The sequence below is a fragment of the Glandiceps talaboti genome, chromosome 8 (genome assembly GCF_964340395.1).
Source record: "Glandiceps talaboti chromosome 8, keGlaTala1.1, whole genome shotgun sequence".
Lineage (NCBI taxonomy): Eukaryota > Metazoa > Hemichordata > Enteropneusta > Spengelidae > Glandiceps > Glandiceps talaboti.
In genome coordinates, this window is record NC_135556.1 from 13,768,132 (window position 1) to 13,791,035 (window position 22,904).

Consider the following 22,904-nt stretch of genomic DNA (forward strand, 5'->3'; position numbering starts at 1 on the left):
TCTAATAATGCAACACAAAAACAAATATTGTCCACCCTTGTTACAAAACATAACTATTTGCATATGTCCTGTTGCCTTTTAACACTTATGGTGTGTAGGACGAAAGCCAAAGTCTAATAGAATTTGCCCTTATGGAAGGCATTCATGACTTTAAATCTTGTTTCTCTGAATGAGAATGCCTAATGATAGAGCAAAATCATACCCTTACACATGCTATATAGACAAGCACATATGATATACCATGAGATTTTTAAAATTTCATGGATCTCTTCTAATATAGAACTTAAAGCTTGCACTCTTTATATATAGCATATTTATACAATTAATCATTAGCTACATCAACAAGCTTTGCAGGACGTGCCCTTTGTGTTGTTTGAAGTGTGTACTGAATTATATTAAATTTGAAGAGTGCATTCTTAACCTAGTTACTGAAAATAATTAATTATGCAAATTCACTAAAACTACAAGCTATATTATTTTTCTTATTTTAATTCTTAAAAAACGCACTACACATACGTCTCAGTGCATTGTACACAACAAAGTAAAACTCGAAAACACAAAAACAAACAAAACTTTATTACCAAACTTTATGACACATGCACTTTGTTATCATAAATGTATAAACCAAATTATATTGAATTTGAGGCTTGCATTCTTAAGATATAGCCTAATTACCGAAATATATTAATTAAGCATATAGGTCATTAATATCCATGGTGTGTTTACCTAAACCTTATCAATTCTAGCCATTATCCAAACTGATTGAAATTCGATGCAGTGTAGTCCGCTCAATTTCTTGTTTACTCTTACTTTGTGGTTTTGTGTCGGGTGTAGGTAACAGTCGCTCAGGAAAGAACACACGTCAATAAACATAAGCGCTAAAAATAAAACGTGCTGAGTACACTACTTCATATCTACTTCATACCTTAATTACATTTAGCCAGTGCACATGTGCACCAAAATCACATTCATTATACCAAATTGCACAAGTTTTCATAAATTAAAGCTTATTGATATAACGCTTAGTTTTAATACTTTGTATAATTATTAAGTTTGCTTCTGTAATTAGGCTATATATTGAGAATGCTTATATATCCTGAATTGTATTCTTCGTTCTTATCTCGAAATAAAAATGGTTGGAAAACACAAAGCAATGAATTAATATCAATGTTCGAATTTACGCCTTAACAGAAATCTCTCAGCTTAAAGTCTAAATCTTGTAATCTATCATTCGCATTACATTATACTTATGGGCTGTACTCTCTAATAATTAATGCCACACATTAACACATATCGTCCGCCCTTGTTACGCGAAAAAAATGCATGGCCGTCCTCTTTCATTTCACCTTAATCTTAAGGTCAGTAATTAAAATTTATATTAACACCAGTTATGAGTAGCAGATAGAGGTATGGGATGAGCTTGTATAACTACCCAAAGATGTGGCTAAAGGATGTATTTTGTAATCAAGATTTAAACCCGTCATATCTGCTTATGTAGACAATCCTTGTTTATGCATAAACATTCACCAAATATCACCCATATTCATTTGTAAGTGGTCACATAATGATGCCTCGATTTGTGCACAAAATCTTTGTAATCCCATTAACAAGGCGCTATTTATTCTTTTTAACTTGTTGAGTGGACGTTTGTTGAGATTACCCATTTTTCATCTATGTTTTTAATTAATAACAAAATACTATTTTTTTTCAGCTATGAAAAACCTTCATCAAGTGAACCCTCGAACTCCCAACAGGAAAACACAAGGAAACAACGTCCGGGCACCAAAAAGATAGCTGAAAGTACAATGTTAGTGAAACAGATTATACCTGAATTTCATGTTTAATATGATATTACTAGTGGCCATTTTTAGCTCCACTGTCAGTGACATTTTATGATGGAATATATGATTGTTTTCTTTGGATGTTTTGGACCACGTTTATAGGTGATATTAACCGGAAAAGATGAACTGCTGTGGATATGCTTAATTGTGGCATAGTTCATGATACGTAATCCGTCACAAAACGAATTTCATTTCAGACTCATCACAAATGAACTTGCCTCAGTACAAACTACACATATCTGCATACATGTATATACGCGTCATTGTATTAAACAAATAATCATTTAAATATAAATTTAGTGACGTTTTCCTTCACTTCACATCGTGAGATCACCCCTCCCCCCCATTAACAAGGCGCTATTTATTTTTTTAACTTGTTGAGTGGACTTTTGTTGAGATTACCCATTTTTCATCTATGTATTTAATTAATAACAAAATACTATTTTTTCAGCTATGAAAAACCTTCATCAAGTGAACCCTCGAACTCCCAACAGGAAAAGACAAGGACACAACGTCCGGGCACCAAAAAGATAGCTGAAAGTACAATGTTAGTGAAACAGATTATACCTGAATTTCATGTTTAATATGATATTACTAGTGGCCATTTTTAGCTCCACTGTCAGTGACATTTTATGATGGAATATATGTTTTCTTTTGATGTTTTGGACCACGTTTATAGGTGATATTAAGCGGAAAAGATGAACTGCTATGGATATGCTTAATTGTGGCATAGTTGAACTGTTTTCAGACACAGTGGGGCAGATCATGCTACGTAAATCCGTCACAAAACTAATTTCATTTCAGACCCATCACAAATGAACTTGCCTCAGTACAAACTACACAAATCTGCATACATGTATATACGCTGCATTGTATTAAACAATTAATCATTTAAATATAAATTTAGTGACGTTATCCTTCACTTCACATCGTGAGATCGCCCCCCCCCCCCCCCCCCCCCCCCCAATGCCGGAAGGAATTACACTTGCAATTCAACAGATACTCATGTTCTTGGGCCGATCTATAGATGCACTTCATTTCCATTCCATATTGCAGTTAGGTTTACAGTTTTTAGAATTTCGTTGCAAATTACAATATACTATATACTGGACTAATGTAATAGCAATAAATGAATGATATATATATATATATATATATATATATATATATATATATATATATATATATATATATATAACTCGGTGAGTATCAATCTGCTAAGACAGTGCTCTATACCGCAGTGGCAGAGCGTAATATATATATATATATATATATATATATATATATATATATATATATATATATATATATATATATATATATATATATAGATATATATATATATATATATATATATATATATATATATATATATATCTATATATATATATATATATATATATATATATAAGAGTGAAAAAAGGTGACTTGGTTACTCAAATTATGTTTATTTCCGAAATACATTAAATTATTATGTACAGGTACAGTATTATTGGGTTTACACTGTATCTAGCAGGAAATATATCAAATTGCATTTGAACATGTTATCCACATCACAAGGCAGATATAGTGTGTTAGTTGTTATAATGCTTGCATCTTTTTCTCCAGATATTACTAGAACCAATTATTGAACTAATGCTGCAGTATTTTGCAATACAATTAGCATTACTCTTATTCAAACCTACTTTCATAAGGCCACTTACAAATCTGCAGTGAACATTGCCAAGGCTTCATAGTATTAATACGTCAACTTCAGTACGAAACCCGTAGTTATTTATTTCCAGTGATAGTGGGAAGTATTTCTCAAACTTAGTGTCATAGCATTTCGAAATATGTGCATCGTATGGAATGGCAATTTCTATCAACCAAGTCTTTTTGCATTGTTTGTTGATGACAACAATGTCCGGACGTGTGTGTTGGTGCTGGAATGTTTCATTGTTAGAATCAAACAGCGTGGGTTTTATCAGAATGTCTGTGTATGTCTCATAATCAGCATTGCTATCTTGGATTTTCTTGTAGATGATATTAACTATCCGGTTTATGTCTTTGTTGATACAGCTTCTGGAATTGTGTGCAACCATTGAGTATATGGGATGCTGTTTCAGATGGATGTCGACAATTTGCATGATTTTGTATATGTAGTTGGGTAGTACAGGGACATGAGGCTTTCACACTGGAGTAGTTGTAACCGTCCTCTCGCTACAAAGGATCTTAGTTTGTCGTCGATGCTGTGGTTGTTCAGGTAGGCAGCTGATAAGGAATGATGAATCTTTCCCGCATCCCGAAGTACTCGCCCCTGTGATGACATTGCCTTGAGATTTGCTGCTTGTTGTTGTAATCTATTCTGTTTGAATGTGGAGTAGAAGGAACTTGCTGATTTGAATGTTAATGAAACCTCTTTGTCGAAGTGCATTTCCAATACGTAGACGTCGTTCACTTTTAGTAGAGATATATTTTCCCGTTTGCACATTTCTAGTAAATTGACCCATTGTGATTTTGGCCAATTTACGCCGGAGTGTTTTACAAGGTTGCCTCTGTCATCAAGGGCAAATCCTGCAAAGCTATTGGTGTCGTTGTCTGTTGCTAGGGTAGCTTTTCGTTTCTGCATATGTAATGATAGTGATTGACGGGCTGCTTGACGCACGTTTGGTCATCATTGTTGAGAAGTGATAAATAGAAAGACAGGTGTTTGGCATAGAACATGATATGTGGATTAATTAACCCCAATCCTCCTAGTGACTTTGGTGTGAAAAAGAATGATCTTGTTGACGATGAGTTCAGTTCAAGCCAGTGCCTAGCATAGCCTACGATTATGTCTTCGATTTCGTTCAGTTTCTTTCCTGTGAAATGTAGATTTAGGTAGTAAAAGTTCAGTTTTGACATACACATCACATTTACTGCAGATAGTTTCGCAGAGGTTGGTAATATTGATGCGTCTATTTGGTTGATAGTGTCTTTAAATTCATTGATGAGTGTGTTAACTTGTTTGTTGTTGGTGGAATTTTCAATATTTATGTCATATCCAAGGTATGTGTATAGCTGGTTACGTTCGAATATTGGTATGGGTGCATTTTGGATTGTCACTTGCGTATTAACAGTTGTGGCATTCCTTTTCTAGTTATTACCACTTCGCTGGCCGTGGAGTAACCCGCATTTACGGTGCTTTATTTCCACACCGCTTGCTTCCATGAAACTGTGTGTTTTTGATGCTAATATATGTACTTCTGTCTCCGAAGTTGCTACTACGTCAACACCGTCCACATATCCTTGTACAGGGTTTGGTGTATATACTCTGCCATAGGGACCCTCAATCCATCTGAGCCATTACATACATACATACATACATACATACATACATACATACATACATACATACATACGTACGTACGTACATACTTAGTACGTACGTATGTATGTATGTACGTGTAAATCTTCACCTGTGTGAAGTCAAGCAGGGCAGATCAAAAACCCGAATCATCGCTGTTTTAACCGAACTTTTTCACTCTCAACTGTTCAGAATGACTTGTTCCTGTCATGTCATAAGATCACATTATCGTAGTAATTACGTACTTCCAAAACTGGTAAATGCACACATTACTTTTCATACATCCTTGGGTGTTATGAGTCTGAAATGAAGAGGTACATTTATTTGTATTAAATTCAAATTTTAAATAATTTTGATCGCATCGATAACGATTTAGCAAGTACATTGTAGCTTACTTCCAGCGAGTTTAGAGCTCTGAACTTACAATATCCCAAACGGATATAACGAACTAAAATTGCAGAACAAATGCTGTATTCACACAATGTTTACTTATGCGTTAAAACTAATTTTGATATTGCATGTACATCGCAAGGTTACAACCGAGTTACCAGCACATCACATTAAACCTGTAGGTAAACTTGACCTCGCGACAGGTCACGCGATTACGTAATTTACATAGCTGTCGACGTCATGTTTAGCACAACTGTAGGCATGGCAAACGTCTGTCTGTCTGTCAGTATGTCAGTCAGTCAGTCTGTCTGTCTGTCTGTCTGTCTGTCTGTCTGTGGAAGTGTGTGTAAACAAATTAAGTCAAAAACCGTTGGACCGATTGCCACCTCACCTCATCAGGCTCGAATTTGTATAAGTCCTCGGATACATTCGCGCATTATGAAGTAAATCTAACATTGATTTTCTGGGATTATATAAATATATTCCCAGGGTCTGTGTCTGTAAGCATAGGTATTTGTGTGTGTGTGTGTGTGTGTGTGTGTGTGTGTGTGTGTGTGTGTGTGTGTGTGTCAACATACTTGTAATTGTCTATGTATTTGTAACAGGGACAAAATCCTCGAGATGTTGTCATTAAAAGTTCTTCTGCTGCACGATGCGAAAGTTGATATTGACATGCTATCAAGCTTTTATGAGAATGGGTGTCATGGTCTTGAAGTTATTGTAAAACGCTTCTCTAAACTGAACGATGATCTGAAAATACCTACACTACAAGCAGACTTTGCAGTCCTTGTATTGGATGTGAAAGATATTACCAAGAAATTGGGCATAATAGAAAGGATTTATGGAGAACTATGTCAACAAACAGGTAAGTCAAATAATGAAACCCTGTCTATGATACTACTCTGGCAAATCTCGTCTAGAAATGCAGCTGATCAGATCTAGAACATCGTTTTATCAGTAGTCTTCTAAGTAAACGCTTTGTAGGTGCCGAAAAGTCTTCTCCTTATACCACTATCAATTTGAAACCGATTTATATTCATACAAAATAACATTGAGTCACTCTTACGCCGGTTCACGCCATGCTCGTATAAATAAGTTCATTTATGTCTGTGAAAGTTAGACAAACTGATTAGCGCATCTTGTGAATATGCCTCTGAGACACCCGCTATCTTTTTTAGATCAATATATGTCAGTTTGATAGTGTGACAAGGACAAGATTTTTTGGAACATTCAAAACACTTCTGATAAAAACGACGTTCTGTTCAGAATTTATAGAAACTGTTGCGAGGGTTGAAAATGCTTGATTTCCACATACGTTATGTCTTATGTCACACCTGTATCAAACAGTGCACTAAACACCTGAAAAAAACGCCTGAATCGCATGAAAATGAAGTATTGCTATTTTCATTTGATGTCACGGAAATCCGATATCATTTGCATTTCAGTTCGTCCTAGCGTTAAAAGATATCATTTAGAATCAAGGCAGAACGTCGAAAACATTCGACCCACTTCTAGAGGTAAATTATGAATTTACTGTATGAAAAGTACACATTGAATATTCCGTGTTCGTCACGCATGTTTAATTGTGAAATGTGCGTTAAAAATTTGCACGTATCGTTGGCATAATGCTCATGTTTCACAGGTCCAATGCTGTAATGCAACGAATGGGTACGTTGCTTCAGTTGACTGCCCAGTTTGTTTAACGTATAGATGAGGTTTTTTTAGTTTATATATCAACACCGAATGTGTACGTGCCCACCCGATCGATGTGCGACAATGCATCAACAAAAGATGAATATTCACCATCCCAAGTATGATATGCAATGAATTTTAAATGATCCATTCTTGATAGTTTACATGATGTGAACTTGTTTATTTTTTCAGGGAATCAAGTAATTGTCGTGTTTGGAAATGACCAATCAAATGAAGAGGAAACTTCATGTCTTCTCTCGAGTGAAATTAGCAAATTAGTCCGCCCTAAATTAGATGAAACGTGTATTGATGGTCCAGTAGGCTATGTCCTTTCTTGGAAGACAGCACCGCTGCAACACCATAAGGAAGTTATTCTTAAAATGTTCAACAAAAATGTGATTTCAAAGAGACACAGGTAAGTTGTTGCAGTACATTAACACTTTGTTTATTGTACCAAAAACAAAATGTCTCAATCTGGTTTGGTAGTTAGTAGAAAAGTTAACAGGTCCAGTGTCTTTATGACAGACTTTTAAAATCAGTAGTTAGTAGCTTAGCAGTGAAATTGTGATTTGTGGTCAAAAACGACAAAATTAGATAACTTTGAACTTACACAATAACAGTTGTGGCACAACGCAATTGGTGGTATTTAACACATATTAAGTATCTATAGTTGTACCTATCTGTACAAAGAGATCACACAATTTGTATGTGAATTCGGGGTTACTGCAATGATATTTGATCTCAAAGATACCTAGGTAAAAGTATACATAAAGTTGGCCTGTGAATGTTTGCTTTTGTTATGTTCTGAAAATAACGCACTGCGCAAAAGCCCTAGTGACGTTATCCAATGTTTTACTGTTTTTTCTCTTTCATCACCAAACATTGGTCTGGGTGAAGAAAAGAAAAACAATATAGCCCTCGTACCGAGAATACCTTTGGGGTCTTTTTCTCACAATGACATTTTGTAGTAAGGCACTAAAGGCGCAAGGGTTTATGGTGATGAAACACAATGGTAGTTTCGAAATGGCAGTTACACACAATGTGAATAGTTCAGGTATGATAGACTAGCTGCCATGTGATAGCTTTCAGTAATATATCATGCTCACAAAGACCAGATTTAGCAGCGCTAGTGATGCACATTACTGGCATATTGTTTAACCTATCTCAAAACGTCGCTATTAGCGGAATCCTAACCAAACCCCCACCCCCTACGATAAACACAGTTTAAGAGTTTAAAGAAAACCTATTCCGTAGATTGAATTGCACTTGTGAAATCATTAAAGTTGCGGGGGGGGAGGGGGGTCGCTGTTTTTCATGCTTCGTAGACGGATATTGGGGCCAGGATTTTTGGGCAAAGATTGGGGGGAATCTATATTTGTCATGTATCAGTCTTCTGAAAAACACCGGCCAACCTTCCCCTGTAATGTATGTACAGTCCCTTAGCCTATAATTCTCGAAATTTCAGATTATTCGACAAACCGACATTAATGGAAAAAGGCAAGAAACTGGTAAAGAAAATCATCTATGGCGATTCCCAAGAAAAGCCTCTCAAGGAAGCAGTTCAACGTCTACTTAATTTTGTCGACAAGAAGGAAGATATGCAATTGGTGGCAATTATCTCTTGTATTAGCGGAAGCATTGATAGAAGCCTTGAAGTTAGTTTGCTGCAAATGGAAGTAAGGCATTTCGTACCTCTTCAGAAACTTCCATCATGGATTGAAGAAACAAATGAATATAAGAAATGCGAAGTAAACCCTTCAGTAGTTGGTGTTATATTCAGAAAGAGAGATGAGAGAGATGGCAATTACACAATCCTTACTTACGATTTAGAAAGTAAATAAATGTAATAGTTCAATCCAATTAGGCCAGAAAATATTTTAAAAAGCTGTTCAACAGGCCCAACCTACCCATATTTTTGGTATTTCAATTGTTTTTGAAAAAAACCATAACACTTTGTTTCAAAATTAAGGGAGTCATGATGGGCGAATGATTAGAGTCGCCGACCTGGAATCTACAGGTTCGAGCCCCATCGCTGCCGTTTGTTTCTGAGTGGCTAAAGTCCTTGGGGCAAGATTTGAACTACGACTGTGCCTAAGTCAACCCAGCTGTATAATTGGGGACCTGGTAGGATAGAGATTGCAATATGAATGCTTTAATCCTATGCGCTTATAAAGGCTACAATGCATTGTATATATGCTTCCCAGGGAGTTGAGGAGGTGTAAAAGGCCATTGTGTCACTATAGACCCATGCCAGGGGTAATAATTGTAGAGCGCTTTGAGTGCAAAGTTTGAAAGTGGAATATATAAAAATCAACAGTAGTATTATTAATAATGTGATTGGTTAGGTTACCCATTGGATAATTTTATTAGCCCCCAAAGGACGAAGCCCGACGGGGGCTACTACGTTAGGCTCCGTTCGTTCGTCTGTCCGTCCTTCCGTCCGTCCGTCCGTCCGTCCGTCCGTATCAACATGTATCTCCAATATGCATGTGCCAATTTTAACCAAATCTGTACAGATGTCAGATGTTATGCACGTCGCTTGGTTTTAAAACCCTCGCGACAATAGCGAAATGGCGGCCATATTTATCGTAAATAATCACACTTTGCACAATAACTCTTGAAGTTTAACAGATAGAGACCTCATTCAAGTTTCTTCACCTATATATGTTATCAATCATGAGCTTTTTAATTCTTCAAGGTCAAATAGCTATATTATTGTCAAAGTTTGTATGTATATCTCTGATATGCATGGACTGATTTCAACCAAACCTTGTACAAATGTCAGATGCTATAGTCTACATATACACATCACTTTGTTTCACAACCCCCATGATAACGGCAAATTGGCGGCCATATTTGTCATAAATATTCACATTTTGGCCAATAACTCTTGATGCTTAACAGATAGAGATCCTATTCAAGTCCCTTCGTCGTGGTTATAAATGATGAACTTTCTAATGATACACTGACTTTTCACCTTGACCCTCATCTTCAGGGCCAAATAGCTATGTCTTCCTATTTTGAAATCATTAAGATAATATAAATATTAATGCTAATGTGCCGGAAATTGTCAAGGATCTACACATAATAGGGAAGAAATGAACAACCCTTTCAGGTGTTGTCAGTGTATCTTTTTGATTGCCTTTTAAAGGCCATGCCATAGTAGTTGTCTTTTTTGAACTGACAGCCTGCGACCTAATGTACAAACCAAAGAACTTGTTGTAGTCACTAAACGAAATACTTCTTCTTCTTTTTTTTTTGGGGGGGGGTGGGCTATGTCTGACTTAGAGAGATAGTTAATATGTTTTAAGTGTTCAACAAGTAGATATATTAAGGCACAGAGCACCTTTGCTATCAAGCCTGACAAGAGTGATGTGTTACCTGTCTGTTGAATGACTTAGTTAGGCGGCTCGATGTTTTTAACGTCTGACACAGCATTTCTTGTTACAAATCCTATAATCAAAATGCAGACATTGATAGAGCGCAAGAATGTACAATGCTACATTTTATCACACTGAACACGAATTATATCACAGTCGGACGAAACAAGGAAGAATCAGAGAGAAAACGTTTGTTTGTATTCACTGTGGTATATTATTGTAATATTTCATGTGCGTGCGTGTTATAAATGCCTTTTTTTGTTTGTGAAATTCGTAACAAAAATAGTTTGGTGAGATGTAAATACATGGTGTGATGCCTAACTATTTCTTGTTTTATTATACGTACATTATATCGTGTGAATTGTAAATAAATTAATGTCATATAAAATACAATTTAGCTGGTCGGCACTAATATATCAGCATCCGCAGTGTTTTTATGGAAATACCAGTAACCGTTTGTTAGAAAGTATTACATATTTGTTTTTGTCTAGCATCTAGTAACATATCCAGAAAACGATCGAATTTTGTCGACAGGAGAAGCAAGCAGTGACACTTTTTATTGCGATAAGTTGTCAATACAAGGGGATAGGTAATGATAACTAAACGTAATTCTTCACACACTACGTGTTGTTGGTGAGTGTGAAAATAACATGTACGTGTACAAGTAACCAGATGAAGTAATTTACATGTACGTAATTTCAGAGACACGTTGTAAAACCAATTATGCCATTATTACTGAATGAAATCATTTAAATGTGTTAACTATTTGGATTCCTATTTTAAAAATATATTAGACACAAATGTATATTACAATCGATCGTTATATTTCAAGCTTGTCACTTTGTAATGTAATGGAATAGGCTAAAATATATACGAAGTCTTTAAATTGAAGCCAATTTCTGTGACAAATCATTGCTGTGTTTTTTCTTTCATGAGTATGGGGAATTAATGTATTAAAGTGATGACAAACGATGTTGTATTCATCATGTGTGATATGGTATTCATTCGACAAATCTAACCTTAATTATCTTCCGAAAAGTGCGCAGATCGTGCTACATCTCATGAAGATTCATGTATTAATACTATTAGATAGAAGCTGAGATATCCCGAGATATTTTCCGATTTCAATTTTCTGTAATAAATTGGTCAGGTTTCAACTGATTGTAAATAAACTGTTCCGTATAACTACTTTTAATGGTTTCAAAGACATTGATCATTGTTCTGTGTTTGTCAGGTCAAATATTTTTCAGCAAATATTTGACAAAGATAATGTCTGTTTCCGATAACATGACTACATGGGGTAGGTACTATAGGTTGGGATTTTATTAGCACAACTTAACTATAGACATGGTGCTGTGTCTGTCCATCTGCCTGTCTGTGTGTGTGTGTGTGTGTGTGTGTGTGTGTGTGTGTTTTCAAGGTAAAATGTATCCCTGTCTGTCTTGTGAATAATGCACGTGATTTTGATATTGAACTTTAAATCTCAAACTACTGGGGATGAAATTTGGTTATGATTCTAAAAGGATTAGTATGCAAATTTTGAGTGGGTCATACTTACATAACTTGCCCTTGCAACCATATCAACGATTCCACACCCTTAGCAACAGTTATATGATAGTGTTTATTGCAAAATAAATATAACAATTAAATGATAATGTTTATTGCAAATATAACGACAGGGATGGGTAGTAATATGCAAATGTCCCTGGCAACAAGACAACAGCCATACCAGCAGTTAGACGATGGCGTATATTGCATATATATATCACCGTGGATGGGTAGGCATGGGAATAAATCATCAAACGATGTATGCAAGTATGCCTAGCAACAAGACCACAGACTCATAATAGAAAATATAACTTTACTGTCAACACTTGTGCTACAACGCCATTGGTGCTTTATTTAACTTTAGACAGAGTCTTATTTTAATTACCTCGACACAACCGTCAAGATACTCGTCGGTGACAGTTAATAGAAAAAGTAAATGAAGACAACGATGTGATTCAGAAGTACACAAACACACCATGCAGACTGTGCTGTTGTAGACTGAAAAAACATGGTTTCTCTCTCGAATGTTATTTCAAAAGTAACCAAATCTACAGGGAAACAAAAGTAAATTGTCATAATTATACCTGTTTGCATGTAAACAATGTTTAGAGTCGGTGGCTTAAACTAGGGTCGGTCTGGTTATCGGAAACACAGCATTTATTTTATTTGGACTAATTAAATATCATGCTATAGCCCATAACATCGCGTTAGTTAGGATTGGAAAAATCATTTACTGATCTGATCCGAGGGGTTTTATAGCATATAGGTGTACTGGACCATATATTGACTAATTAACTTGAAACCACATTTTAGGATCAGTTATTGGAAAGTAAAGTGGACCAATTCAAGGTCAATTTAGGTAATCCATTGGTACGGCGTATGTTTGTGTACGTACCCTGCCTGACCGAAGTCCTTGAAAGGTAAACGCAGGTAACGTCCTGTCGTGTTAAAAATTGACCTATCAGGTCAGGTCAGGCCACCTGGGATCAGGTTTCTCCAAGTTAAGATTTGCTTATGTATGGTCCAAGACACACTTTAGCACCTGTTGTACACTGGTACCAGTCCATTTGGAGATTTGTTGTTGTTGTTGTTGTGTTGTTGTTGTTGTTGTTGTTGTTGTTGTTGTTGTTGGTGGTGGTGGTGGTGGTGGTGGTGGTGGTGGTGCTGCTGCTGCTGCTGCTGCTCCTGTTGTTGTTGTTGTTGTTGTTGTTGTTGTTGTTGTTGTTGTTGTTGTAGTAGTAGTAGTAGTAGTAGTAGTAGTTATTGTTGTTGTTATTATCATTGTCATTGTTTGGTCTCATAATCTTAAAAATGTTTTTAATTCGTCATTTATTTCAAATTCTGTGAAGGAAAATGTAATCATTTCATAAAATAATTCATATCACAGGAAAGATTGTCGACTGATACAAGTCTATGGGCTATACACGATCTCACCACTTTTCCCAATCATCCATTGAGATGACTATTTCACACAAAGGAAAAAGCAAACATTTTTGTTTCAAATACTTATTTGATGGAAAATTTAGACCTGAGCAGTGATTAACCATCTATCCTGTTTGAACGATATACTTTTAAAACGTTATAACCTATGTAACCATCATAGACTATCGACACGCAGAATATCACCCAACCTACAACAGAAGCATACTTAATAAGGTCATGTACCTGCCATATTTATGGCAGCATGTATTATTTGTGTATATAATTTGGGTATATATCTTAATTGTTATGGTACTAATTGTAAGCATTTTAGTGTACGTTTCGGGTGATGTACTATGATGTTATCGTCATCATTTCGAATTACATCTACAAACGTGGGTCAAATGTCACCATTAACAAGGACCCCGCATGAGAGCCCAAGTTTTGACCAAGTTGGGAAAAATATGAAAAACAATTCAACATTTCGTGAAGTTTATAAAACTACACCTGCTTTCAATAGTTGGGTTATAAAAAAAAACGAACGAAATTGTATCATTTTCTAAGCATTCTGATACCCCCTAAAATTGTGTGAATGTAGAAATCGATCGGCATTAGCATTTTACTTATTTTTTTCGATTTCGATTTCAACCTGTTTATCTTGCTAAGACCTTTTCAACGATACAAGTTACAGGCTCTTAGAAATGACAGAGATAATCGCGAATTACCAATTTTTAAAGTCAAAACTAAGGAAAACAAATTGAAAGCCATAGTAGGGACATATGACCTGATATTTCCATTCACAGTTGTTTCGTTTCCTTTCGTTTCGTTCCCTTTAGTTTAGTCGAATATCATAAGCCGTTTTACGGAGTGTCTATGTCGAGTAGTGCGGACCAGTGTTGTGGTCTGGTGTTAGTTGAGGTATTCGGACCGTAGTGTGTAAGGTCTGGTATTATAAAAGTGAACTGTATTGCTTTTGATGATGGAAAATAAAGTACGGTTGATGTGTTGAATTGCATACAAATTTGTCAAATGTTGTTTTATTGACACTGGCTGTGGGACTTCAACCCCGCAGCGATGACTCGCTCTAAAAAAAATGAGCAGCAGGAACCCATCATGGTAAAATTGCACATTTGTACACGTCCATAGGAGATAGTCTTATTGGCTGGGAATAGACAGGGAGATTGTGACATTGGTATCAGTGGTTTGTATATTTTGTTGAGTTTAGAGAAAATCGATATTTTCGCCAGCAGTCTTATATTCAAGTTTATATCTATATATATAAGTAAATTTTACCGTCGACAAACTTGAAAGCAGCGTGTTTGTGTATTTATCAATGTGACCTTCGTAATGGCTACAGTAAGAATTATATATATGATGCGAATGGTACATATGGCGTGATTTCTTTTCCTGTAAAGAGGAGATTTCAAAGTGACCCTGTAGACTTTAGCGAACAAAGTCAAAAGACACCATTTAGACAAGTACATCTTCGCTGATAGAAAGTGCTTTCCAATTTGATGACTACTCACCCGCATGTGTAATCCACTTGGTACCAAAGCTTAATGAGGACACAGGAGTTGGCTATTTTCCATGTGAGAAAAAAATCACATAAAAAAACACTCCCATGGTAAAAACTGAAGAAAAAAACTACTCCTGAGGTAAACAAATATAATAAGCTATAAAATACTATGCATTGGGTAGGTACGAATGACGTATGGACACATGGTGAAAAAAAACCATAATCGCGTAAGGTATTTCTGTATAGTTGTGCGGTACCACACGTATCACGTACAATGTATCTGTCTGTAGTCACATGTACGGCTAATGCACACGGCCGTCTAACTCACCAATCATGTTAAAAGAGCATCTCAAAATCTAAGTCGTCCAAGTAAATATGAAAATTTGTTAAATGATTGCCACGGAGCAGCATCCTGCCACCCTATACTTGATTGAAGCAGAAGGAAACTGGAGTACCCGGGGAAAACCTGAGTTGTTCGGCAGGGTCATACTGAGCACCAACCTATACCTGTCACATTGGTTAATTATTTGTTTTTATCAACCCCGGGTTCGAACCAAAACTGTATACATAAGAGGCGTACGAGTTACATGTCCACTGTACGGTAACCGCTCGACCAACAACGACCCGACAGTCTTGGAATTGGAAACTATGAACGTGTTAGAAGGAAAAGTTGACAGTGAATCACTTGGAACAAATGTTAGAAAGTGAGTGTTTTTTTCTTTGTAAACAGTCGCCGTTCTGGCCCTGCAATTCTACACTTGAATTGTCTTGCTGAGGTGATCTGAAGACATGGTGAATACGCCCGTGTCACTTTGGTTCTTACCGTTTGATTGGTCGAACGCTGCTTAGCCCATGGTAGGACTGGTTGAGATAAATGAAGTCATTGTAAGAACGGATAGAGAATATTGTCATTTTTATTTAAGCAGCATATCTACCTTGCTCTATTAGTTTCTTTAGAAGCCATTCACGTTTCCATGATACAAATAGATTATCTATGCGTGAACACATATACATTCAGGGAATTAATTAGTCTATGTTTGACTTCACAGACTACAGCTACAATTTAAACGTTGCGCGCCTTTTTACCTGACAGGATTTTACAGATCTCTCACCAAGAACCAGAGCATCGTTTACAATATTTAGGATTATTCATTGCCCCGACTCCTCGTAGATTTTTGACTTGGATATCTCTTGCAAATAATTCGGTATGATTACAGCAGGTTTCGACCTCATTTACCACACAGTTCTCTCGCCTGTTTTCCTATTTCACTTCTCTGTTTTGCAATTGGTTCCGTAACTATATATTTTTATAATCTGATAAATAATTTTATGAAGGGCAAGGGGGTACTCGATTTGCTTTATTTACTGAAAATGAAGTCTACCATACTTGTCCTTTATGTTCGCTTTTGTTTACTAATACGTTGCCTTCCTTCTTGGATTGTATTTTGTAGATAATTCATGTCGGGGGGGGGGGGGTCCAAATGTTTGACAACAACGAAACGTCTTCTTGATATTTTGAGATCGACTATTGTTTTTTGCTATTGTCGCCTCTCTAACAAATAGGCTTAAACTGGATTTTTCTAATATTTTTTTAAATCACGCGAATCGTGATTTTCTATCAGGGAGTGTTATTTCAAACATTATACCAAGTTCAAATTTGTCTGACTTCAACTAAAGGGCCGGGGACTGTGCGTCGCAATTTAAGATTATATTATTTTATAGTTTTTTTATCTAGAAATTAACTTATTTGTATAATTAGACCGATTCCTTTCACCGTAAATAGTGTTTTGAGGTAAAAGAGACCCGATTCTGCATCTGCGGATGATAGCTAACCTCTGAATTTTGGCACCTATCTTGATAATTCTCTGGTGATGAAAAGTGGACCAAATCAAGTACCAACATTTGCAAGGTATGTATTTAAACGTGTTGATCTTAAATCATGTACTAACGTTTTATTCGTGTCTTTAATTTGATATTCAAATTATTAAGCTAAGGAGTCAAACATTGATGTTTTCAAATGCCGTTTTGTGATCTTGAAATACCAAACATGTGTATAAACTGTGATGAATGAGTAATGTAATCAGTAACGCCTATTGGGCAGTTACAGTAGTGGGGTGTGGTGGACGAAAAATAATTGCTGTACACACTGCAAATGCAATTATTTGTAATCAAATGAAAGTACAGTTGTTCATGAAACATTTTCTCAAATGTTCACCCAATACCTGACTTATTCAAAATATTTCTTTATTCTATCCATGGTTGAATAGCTGTACTTGTACAGTGTAACGGAATTTCTGAAATACTGAAAATTCATGGACAAAAAGGCGACCATAACAGATTCCTCATCATACACTGACTTTGAGATTAAGGGAGATACAAAGTATGTTAGTGTATACAGACGGAAATTTGAAAAATAATTCTGTAAATTGTATACCTATATTTAAATAAACAATAATACCTGCGTGACAAAATCTGTAGGTTATATTTTGTGCATTTTTTTACATGCAACTACAACAGACAAAAAATATGGTTTAGTTTTAAATTTTGCAAACTCATTCCCTTTCTAAAGTCAAGGCTACGCTCTACTAAATTTGTGTGTTTAGCCTGATACAACAAATTATAATGCTAAATTGTATAATTATGTGTGCTATGATGAATATCGTTACAGAGGGCGCTCTCACACGTTGCGTTCACTTGATTCCTTTGTTTATATGTGCACCATCTGTCTTCTCCTATTTTATTTCTTAGTAAAAGATGAATAATGACATCCAAAGCTACCGTTTGAATAATTCTCATTACAAAAAGACAATTAGTTATTTTCTTTAAGTATTGTCGGGAAGAATCCTCATTCGGTATTTAAAAAAAGACAAGTTGTATAAATCATGCTCTTTGAAGCTCGGAGCTTGAGTTACTGCTTACTTTAAATTTGTACTACAATATGATGTAGATTCTAGATATTAAGAGATACCACTGAAGTTATAAAGCTGTTTCCCATATACCTTAGTGAAACTAGTTTTGTTTCATGCTAATCAAAAATTAGTTATTTTCCATTATGATAATTATTAACTTGATTTTGTTTTTGAAAAGGTTGCCGTTATACTATAAAGTTATATAATGACTTTATATGGTACTGCACTTGTAAATTGTTAACACCAGTATATCGAACTCAAAAATAAACAAGACTTCTACAAAATGCTTTCATAAATTATTGTGAAGTATATCGGTGAGGATCGGAAGGGAGCGAGAGCCCTCTGTCGTTTAAGGTCCAATTGCATCACTCAAACACAGTGACTGTGAATGTACGCGTCTTATATACGGACATGTTTGTCCTCAGTAACTTGGAGTTATTGCATTGAAGTTTGTCATTTTTGATATCAGAATAAGGACAACAGCTTGCCGGAAGCTTAGAAGTTGCCACGGAGCAATCTGGGTCTGAGTCACAGTGAACCAATCAAAGGCAAGTGTGAGTTTAAGGTGAGTCACAGTTAACAAACTAAGGGCTAGCCTCGTATCTAGCTGTGTGGGATTTTGACTATCGCCTCCGAACATGAAAAGCCGTTTCCTTTTTCAGTTCGATATACTGGGGTTAACAATTTATATGCACATTACCATATAAAGTCATTATATAACTTTGTCGATCAGACAACCAACGACTGAAAAGTGTTCCTATACTAACAATTTGATGTACGGTTGCCATGTTGATTATAGGTCGAGTTTTTCCCCATGGAGTAAAATAATAGGTTGAATTTGTGATTACATTGAGCCACCGATTTTAGGGTGCGGACCCAAATATTAATTTGGTTGGATATATTGTATCATTATCAAGTGTACAGCTACACAATATCGTTTAACTACAGGTGATTCAATACTGTTCAGGGTGTGCAATATTCCAAGTAAGCCATTATATATATCATGCAACATGAAAAAAGAAAAAAAGAAATACTCTAAACATTTATATTTAGGTGCGCTTCCATGTCCCAGTTGCTTCTAATCACGTCCGGGGTAATCAGTGGATGCCAATGACGTCATCTCGTAGTAGTTGTATTTAAAAAAAATACGCAGTAAGATTTTCTTGCGCCTTCTTTTTATTCTCATGGCTTAATTAAAGTAAAAAAACTGTAAAGAAAACTAATGATTTAAAAAGAACAAGACATTCTTAAAGTGAGAGATAACCTGATTATTAGTATGATAATTAGATGAAAAACATTCGAAAAATCATATTAAAATCTATCTCCTCGACAACCTGATTTCTGGATGAAAATTGTCGCATTCCTGATCTGCTGGTGTTATATATATATATATATATATATATATATATATATATATATATATATATATATATATATATATATATATATACATATATATACATATATATATATATACATATATATATATATATATATATATATATATATGTATATATATATATATATATATATATGTATATATATATATATATATATATATATATATATATATAAATTACATTTTTTGATTGATGCATTGGGCATTGGGCCTTGCACGTTAGGCTCTCGCTCCCCCATCCCCGATTCTCACGGATATGTCACACTGAGTGACATAATTTATTAAAGCATTTTGTAGATGTTCTGTTTATTTTTGAGTTCGATGTACTGGGGTTAAGGCACAGAACCATATAAAGTAAGATCAGTCAGCCACCAATATGTTCACTGGAAAGTGTTCCTATACCAATAATTTGACGTACGGTTGTACACGTTGATTAGAAATATTGAAATTGTTATTTCATTGAGCCACCGATTTTAGGGTGCGGACCCAAATATTGATTCATTGGATATATTGCATCATATTAAGTGTATACAGCTACACAAAATCGTTTAACTACATGTGATTCCATATTGTTCAAGGTGTACAATATTCCGAGTCTACCATAATATCTCATGAAACATTTTCTAAAAGTTCGAGTTGTAGCTTTAAGGGAAGAAGTATTTTATTAATACAATCCAAAACAAAATACTCTCTTTCTCTGTTTTCAGCCACATTACCACTGGTGTTTCACGTAATTTTAACTATATATTATGATATGAGCTTTCAAATAGCTACCACAGATCGATCGTGATTGACGTCGTCAAATTGACTCGGTGCCAATAGTAATCGATCACTTTCAATTCCTAAATCACTTTCCTGCATAAAGAGCCCAATTCAGCGTATTCTGAATTTGACGAATTGAAGAGTTGTGCATGCCCCCTTGACTACAAGGGGTAACATAAGTCATGGCAACTGTTAATAAATATTACTCTTTGTAAAGACACTTTGGGCTCCTGCCAAACTGCAAGATTGTTTTTTTCCATCCTTTCAGACTGGTGTTTGAGTAAAAGTATCGAAGACTAGTCAACCAAATTTCACCGAAGGTCATCAAACTTTGCAAACGAATTAACCGACTACAAATTGACGTGCTAAATGAATTTGATAAAACCAAGTGCAAATAAAATTCAGTAGTCTAAATCTAAGCAGCGGCTTATAATGATTGGGTCAAATATATTAAACATCTTATCCCGTTGTAAGTCAGCATATTCGCCATAGAATGTAAACATATTGGTCGCTGACAAATTTAGTTAAACTTTCTGAAAACATAAGCAATGCTCCTTTTGGTAATGTATAGTGTGTTGGTATGAGTTCTTCGGTTGGTCAGGGAATAACAGTTTGTCCATTTATTTCATGTATTTTATCGAAGCTATATAGAACATGTAAAACAGGCGACAAGTATTTACACACTCATTGTATTGACGGGTAATTTCTTTTTCCCCCACAAGTTTTTATTCATTACTATCGCCACTGGCCTTATGTACAAACGTTTGCAATTTTCATATCAGACACTAGGAAGCTAAAGTCATACATATTGATAAGCATATAGCTTATACAAAATACATGATAAATAAGAAAATGAAGTTAACATAACTAAATACATAAATAAATTATTGGTTTCTGCCACGAAATCGAAATGCTAAATAAAGATACATGGCGATATTTTTTTGTCTGTGTACTTTAATGGTCTTCATGAGTCATATAGTTTTTGTCTATCAACCAACATGATTCAATGTATGATGAACTAATAACTAGCTTTTAACCACCTGTCAGTTTTTTAAAAAAAACATCAACTCTATTGTAACAAAATTGGTGTATGTGTGCCAAAATTTGATCGACAAACATGCCCAGCGACATAGCATGACCAGGCTAGGCAAAAAGCCAATGCTGTTTCAGGTGCCAATAATACTGCAAGTCAGATACTAAGCTGTGATATGATGTGATGTATCCATAATTTCAATCCAGATCCCCTTCAGACATAAAACTAATCCTATAATCATACTTTTGTACTGTAGATTCTCAAATAAAAAGTAATTTATGGCTGAATAAACCAATTCATCTTTCGATACCAATGCCCAGTGCATTCAAACCTATATATCTGCTTATTTTGTATGTTTACAGTGTCTAGTCCATCAAGTAGTTTAAATGCACTGGATGCCGCATTATTACCAATGGCCAATATTGAGAAAAAAGACATAGGTGGAAGGAATAACCATTGTGTTGTGCTTCTTCGCCTTTCTTAAGTCAAACCCAACTCTTAACATATAGGATTAGCAATAAAGGGAGACCAATAGTGACGATATTTAGCAAATGAAGATAAGGATGTGGATTAAGGAGAGGACGGGTGGGCACTCGGAAGACTGTCAATTTCTGTCCTGCTCGCCAAATTTGAGCGCTCTCAAAACTACACAATGATGATGTGGAAACTAAATCTAACCAAGCGACTACACATTGATAAACAAAATAAAAACTATAAGGAGATGTTTGACGGCAAATGTGAGCACTTTGTAATGCAAATATGGCACTTCAGGCCAAAACATCTAGTTGGAAGGGATGGGGGGGGGAGAAAAAAAATTAGTAGTCAATGAAATAAGTGTGTAATTACACGAGGCCTGTTCTTTATATTATATTATACATGTTCTTTATAGCTTTTGATAAAATAAATGAAATAAACTTACTATTACTATTGGCACCAAGTCAATTTGAGCCCTCTGTGGTATCCATTTGAAAGCCCATATAATAATATATAATTAAAATTACGTGAAACACCAGTGGTAATGTGGACGAAAACAGAAAAAAGAGTATTTTGTTTCCGGATTTTTGATGAATGAAATGTTTCTTTCGTTAAAGCTACAACTGAAAGTTTAAAAAAAAAGTTTCATGAGATATAATGGCTTACTCAGAATATTGCACAACCTGAACAGTATTGAATCACCTGTAGATAAAACGATTTTGTGTATCTGTACACTTAATATGATACAATATATCAAATCAAATTAATATTTGGGTCGATGGCTCAATGTAATCACAATTTCAACCTATAACTGTAATCCCTGGGGAAAAGCTCGACCTCTAATCAACATGTATAACGTCAAATTGTTAGTATAGGAACACATTTCAGTGAACATATCGTTGGTTGTCTGGTCGGAAAAAAGAAATACTAGTTTTTAGAGAGTAGTAGTAATCTAAAGAGGACGTTCATTCTACAAACCTTTCACCAGTTGTCTAGAAATGCTGTTGATCAGAACGTAGGCTTATCAGTAGTAGTCAATTTAAACTTGCTTTGAAGGTACCAAAAAGTCGTCTCCTTATCACAATATCGAAAAGACATATATTGATACAAAATAACATTGGGTGTCTCTATTCACACGCAAATTCCCCACAAGCGTAACTCTAGATGTACTCCCGTGTACCTTCGCTGGTACTCGCTTCTCTGGTACAAGGGTATA

The 22,904-nt window shown here is 35.3% G+C and overlaps 1 protein-coding gene across 3 annotated transcripts in view; it reads left to right on the forward strand.

The window, feature by feature from the left end:
• Positions 1 to 11,806, forward strand: part of LOC144438936 (uncharacterized) — a 106,045-nt gene extending 94,239 nt beyond the window's left edge. For all 3 annotated transcript variants that reach the window (XM_078128163.1, XM_078128165.1, XM_078128164.1), the window contains 5 exons: positions 1,712 to 1,807; positions 2,293 to 2,388; positions 6,162 to 6,421; positions 7,441 to 7,663; positions 8,714 to 11,806. In XM_078128163.1, the coding sequence (XP_077984289.1) occupies positions 1,712 to 1,807; positions 2,293 to 2,388; positions 6,162 to 6,421; positions 7,441 to 7,663; positions 8,714 to 9,089 (1,051 nt within the window). In that variant the 3' untranslated portion in view covers positions 9,090 to 11,806. The remainder of the gene's footprint in view (positions 1 to 1,711; positions 1,808 to 2,292; positions 2,389 to 6,161; positions 6,422 to 7,440; positions 7,664 to 8,713) is intronic.
• Positions 11,807 to 22,904: the final 11,098 nt, after the last annotated feature.